General features: G+C 43.6%; 1 protein-coding gene across 1 annotated transcript in view; it reads left to right on the forward strand.

Moving 5' to 3' along the window:
- The window catches only part of Isoc1 (isochorismatase domain containing 1), a 19,261-nt gene that overhangs the window by 10,046 nt on the left and 3,410 nt on the right, over positions 1-5,805 (forward strand). The window contains exons 2-4 of the mRNA XM_021214604.2: positions 1,325-1,444; positions 1,641-1,844; positions 3,462-3,578. Coding sequence (XP_021070263.1) covers positions 1,325-1,444; positions 1,641-1,844; positions 3,462-3,578 — 441 coding nt within the window. The remainder of the gene's footprint in view (positions 1-1,324; positions 1,445-1,640; positions 1,845-3,461; positions 3,579-5,805) is intronic.

Consider the following 5,805-nt stretch of genomic DNA (forward strand, 5'->3'; position numbering starts at 1 on the left):
GTGTGTGTGTGTGTGTGTGTGTGTGTGTGTGTGTGTGTGTGTGTGTGTGTAGCCAAGCAGTCCCACACCTGGCAGGCTGCTAGCAAGCTGTTGCTGGGTTGCAGATGGCAAGCTTGGAAATTTAACACTCAGTTTTCCTACTAATTCATTAGTTTTCCTGATAATGTTTTACGATTCCCTCTTGTGTGTTCCTTCCCACCATCCTTTCCCTTCCTGGTTCCCTTGTTTCGTTTACCGCCCTCCCGAAGTCACCCTTGCAAGTGACGTCTTCAGATTTTTATCTTGATAGCAGTGATTTTGTATTTGCTGTGAATCCACCTGACTTCTGTTCATCTTTACTTCTATGTTTCACAGTCTCTGCTATAGAGTATTTTTTTTCAATTATTACTTTCCTTACATGAGTTACTTTAAAATTTAATTTCTGTTTGTAATACCATAATCATATTTACATTTTAATGCAAATATTTTTCTGATTTGAAGGTAACATATTCACAATAACATTAAACAAATACTTTTAAATACACCAAAAAAGAGCATAAAATATTCAAATTATTCAGATGCCTGATTCTTTTTGATATTTTCTTTTTCTTTATATTTTTCTACTGAAATGCTATTCAAGTATGTTGTTGTGAAAATTAACATTTTATGGTAAGCATTTCTCCTTAGATGAAAGAGATCTTTGAAACATATATACATATTTTTAATTCACTAAAATGCTTTCTCTCTGAAAGAATTAAAATTTGTTTATGTATTGTTGGTCTTTGAGTTATGTCCCCGCTTTTCTACCAAATGCAGTTTGGAGAGTGTCTTTGTGAGTAATACCTTTTTGTGGGGTGTGTGTCTCAGTTTGGGATTTACTGCTGTGAACAGACTCCATGACCAAGGCAATTCTTATAAGAACAACATTTAATTGGGGTTAGCTTACAGGTTCAGCCCATTGCCATCAAGGTGGGAACATGGCAATGTCCAGGCAGACATGGTACAGGAAGGAGGAGCTGAGAGTTCTACATCTTCATCTGAAGGCTGCTAGTGGAATACCGACTTCCAGGCAGCTTGGATGAGGGTCTTAAGCCCACACCCACAGTGGTCCATCTACTCCAACCTTCTAATGGTGCCACTCCCTTGACCAAGCACATGCAAACCATCACGGGGGCAGGGGCGGGCAGGGGGTAATTCACTTCATTTCTTGTAGTTGTATTAGTTGTTTAAGTTTACTGACTGAGGCAAACAGTAGGAACATTTTTTCTGTTTGCAGTGACATCCGCTGGAAATAAATGTCATTGTAATACAAACGCCAGATCATTTTTGTCTTCTCTATTTTCAGCTTATGACCCTGGGAAACCTCACACCTCAGAGTACTGTGTTTTTCTGCTGTGACATGCAGGAAAGATTCCGTCCAGCCATCAAGTACTTCGGAGACATCATTAGTGTGGGACAGAGACTGGTATGTTCCTGCCTTTGCTTGTTCCAATTGTACGAGGCACGGAGTGCCTTCATATCTGTATGCAATACAGAGTACACTTATATCTCTACTTAACGCTTTTATATATATATATATTTTATATATATATATATATATATATATATATATATATACTTTTGGTTTTTGTATATATATACTTTTGTTTGATGCTTTTCAGTTGCAAGGAGCTCGGATATTAGGGATTCCAGTCATCATAACGGAACAATACCCCAAAGGACTTGGCAGCACCGTTCAAGAAATCGACTTAACAGGTGTAAAACTGGTTCTTCCAAAGACCAAGTTTTCGATGGTGTTACCTGAAGTCGAAGCAGCGTTAGCTGAGATTCCTGGTGTGCGGAGCGTCGTGTTGTTTGGAGTAGAAGTAAGTTCCCTTTTGGGTTCGGAGCGCACCGTTGGTGGGGAAACTCAAGCGTTCCCAGAATGCAGTCTTGTTCGTAAGATGTTGCTGCTAAGTGGTACTGAGGAAAGAGGGCCAACGCCTGTTATGTGTTCTCCACCTGCAGGGCACTGGTTTAAATGCCCTGTAGCTGCTAACACCTTGAACCCTCACAACAGCCTTGTGGTGACTTATGGATTCTGTGTCCCCCAGTACCACAGAGGAGAAACTAAGGCATAGAGGTATCATGCCATGCCCAAAGTCAGGCTGCCTGTGAATCTTGGCCAGTCGTCTTCGGCTGTTCCAAGAGCCACCTGCTGCCTGCTTTGTAAGACATTTTCCCCAAAGGCATTACTTTTATTTCTGTGTGTCTGGACTTGATTGGGGACACATTTTGTGCTGCACCCCACCTCTTGCAGTCCCCAGGTTGTAGAGTTCACTGTCCCTCAAGTCGGTGTGTGCACATGCCCTTATGAAGAAGGGAAGACATACTCATAGACTCCCCCCATGCCAATTTCAGTTGATTTATTACATTTTATTTTATATAGTTTTTGAGATGTGACTTTGCCGGGTAGTATGGGACTTACAATGTAGCCTGGGCTGACATCGAATTTAGAGCTATCCTCCTGCATCTACCTCCTGAGTGCAGAAATGGTAGCACTGCACCAGTGTACTCAGCGTCTTTCTGACTTCTAATACTGAAATCAAAAACACTGTGAACAAAATTATTCACTCAGTGTAATAAAATAGCACTAATTTAATACGGTTATATTTTGGTAATGAGGTTTTTATCGTAATAGGTTTTCGTAACAGAAAGATTTAGTGTTAACTTTAGTAATTTTACTTCAGTTGTGGCAGCTGAGAGGAAGCTCGGTTGTGTAACTCAGTCATACAAATGCACCGGCTCTTGCATATGCTTTTCATTCATCATAATTAGTTCTTAGAGGGTGTTTTTGCTTTGTTCCCTCTGCTGAGGCCGTGCCACAAGTCAGTGTCTGCAGCGATGGGTCTGTGCAGTACTGTTGTTGGTAATGGACAGAGGATAATCCCTGATCTTCAAATGAGTAAGCCAAAGCTAGAGAAGGCTGATTTATGCTTAAAACTATCTGGCTAACTAGAGCCTAAGCTGAATGTGCAGAGGGTTATTTGATTTGCAGTCCTGTCTGTTGTGACCTAACATGTTTGTTAAATGCTTTGGGTTTTCGGCCCTCATTGTAAATTGCCTCCGGTGGCTAGCCTGTCTTTACTTCCCTGTGACTCAATTGCCCCAGTGCTTTCTCAGTGCTGCAGCCTCCTCTTTTGAGCTGTGTACCTGATATGGATGCAGAGGTAAACCCAAGTGCACCTGTACCTGAGTGGTGACAGTGAGCTTTCTCAAGGCCACTCAGAGGGCGTAGGTGAACGTCATTAGACATTTAACTGTATTCTGAGAGTGAGATCAATGTGACTGTAAGAAACACTGATAAAAAGCCAGTTCTCTGCCCATGGAGATGCTGATGTGTGCTGGAGCTTGCCTAACTCTTGGGAGTCAGGACGATGCTGTTAAGCTTTGCATCGACAGATGACAGCGTTCTTACATGTGATGCTTTCCTTTCCTACAAGACACACGTGTGTATCCAGCAAACTGCCTTGGAGCTGGTCGGCCGAGGCATCGAGGTTCACATCGTCGCGGACGCCACCTCCTCGAGAAGCATGATGGACAGGATGTTTGCTCTTGAGGTATGTGCTCTACTTAAAAGTAACCTCTCCATGGAGCTTCCTGAGAAATTAGGAGTCTTGAGTATTTAACAGCACTGCAAGATGCTTGGCTCAGCACCACCTGAGCGCACACACGCACTGTCTTATGGTTTTACTGCTGTGAAAAGGCACCATGACCAAGGCAAGTCTTATAAAAAACAACATTTAATTGGGGCTGGCTTACAGATTCAGAGGTTCAGTCCATTACCATCAAGGTGGGAGCATGGCAGCATCCAGGCAGACATGGTGCAGGAGGAGCTGAGTTCTACATCTTCATCCAAAGGCTGCTAGTGGAAGACTGACTTCCAGGCAACTAGGGTCAGGATCTTAAGCCCACACCCACAGTAACACACCTCCTCCAACCAGGTCACACCTATTCCAACAAGGCCACACTTCCATATGGTGCCACTTCCTGGCCCAAGAATATACAGACCATCACATGCACTGAAGATAAATAAAATAGAAATGTAAAACAATTATAAAGAAATGGCGGGAGTGTGTCAGCTCTGTAGCCTGAAGTGCCCTGCAGATGGCAAAAGGAAAAGACAGAAGATGAAAGGCCATGGTAACCCGGCCACCTTTCTCCCAATAGCAACAACTGGTTCAAGACATAGTGGGCTTCCCTTTTTGTTTTTTCCTAAAAGATTAGGAGCTCTTTTGGGACTGTAGGTATACGCTTTCTCTTTGTTTATTTATTGCAATAGTTCTCTTAATTCCCTGAGAATTTCTTGCAATGCATTTTAGGCATGTTCAGCTCCGCCCCCACCCAACTCCTCTCCACACACTACCCTCACCATCTAAGTTTGAGATTACATTTTTTTTTAAGTTCATTCCCCATAAATCCAGTTAGTGTTGCCTGTCTGGTCTGGGGTTTGGACCCAAGCCCTGCCGTGTAGTTGGTTAGCCTATCAGGTCTCATATAAAAGAAACCAACTCACCGTTCTCCCAGTAACTATTAAATACCAATGCTCCTCAGCTAGATATGGAATTACATGTCCACCTCCCACTCTCTGTGCTGGCATTTTGTGTGTCTGGAGCTTACAGGGGTCTTGTGTGGTTTTGAAATTGCTCTGAGTTCACACAGCCATTTTCCCTGGTATGCCTAGAAAATCCTGTTTGCTGGAAACTCTCCACCACTTCCCACTCTTGTGATCTTTCTGTCCCCTTTTCCTCAAAGACTCTGGAGCCTTGGGGTAAAGACCATAAAATGATTGTCCGGTAGGTAGAAGTTTATTATTTTAAAATGTCCTCATGCCCATTGGAATTTGGGGGGGATGGGAGGGGGTGTCTAATAAATGGTGCCGCTCCTCATCTCCACAAGGATCTGTGAGCTATTCTTAAGTCACGAGATCGTCGGCATCTACTTCTCCAGCTTCCTCATTAACCAAGGTTTTACAGCTGTCAGGTCAGCCCCAATGAGCAGCTGTCTTCATGTAATTTCGTGTGGAAAACTTATTGCCATGGTAATGCTCAAGTTTTGTAGTATTTGAAAGGAACCAAATGGTTGAACACCACACAAACAGAAAAAAAATCTTGTTTGCTGTGAAGGTATTTTCAGGACTTTTCTCCCACATCCGTGTGGATTTGTTTTTTCCTATTCCTTTCTCATACATTACATCTTGACCAGAGTTTTCTCTCCCTCCACTCCTCTCAGTTCCACCTCCCCACCTCCCCCTCTTCCCCAGATCCACTGTTCCTCCGGTTCCCCTCAGAAAAGAGCAGGTTTCCTAATATATCAGCTGAACACAGAAGAACAAGTTACAAAAAACCTAGGCACAAACTCTCATCTGGTGGATGAGGCAATCCAGTAGGGGGAAGGGATCCCAAGAGCAGGCAGCAGAGTCAGAGGTACCCCCCACTGCCATTGATAGGGGTCCCAAAAAACACCCAACTGCACAACCATAATGCATATGCAGAGAGCCTAGCTCTGATCCACACAGGCTCCATGGTTGTCACTTTAGTCTCTTTGAGTCCTGTTTAGTTGATTCTGTGGGCCCTGAGACATTCCAGGAAGGGACAGAGGGCCATATCTTTTGCCTGAACACAGAAGAGCCTGTATAGGTGTAAGCATCAAGGTTGAAAGTGGGGAAATGACCACAGCATGTCAGATAGTGGTGTGCAGTGTTTGCAGCTGAGGTCAGGTGATGGTGTGTAGTGTCTACAGGTGAGGTCAGGTGATGGTGTGCAGTGTCTGCAGTGAGGTCAGGTG

The sequence above is a fragment of the Mus pahari genome, chromosome 15 (genome assembly GCF_900095145.1).
Source record: "Mus pahari chromosome 15, PAHARI_EIJ_v1.1, whole genome shotgun sequence".
NCBI classification, from domain to species: Eukaryota; Metazoa; Chordata; class Mammalia; order Rodentia; family Muridae; genus Mus; species Mus pahari.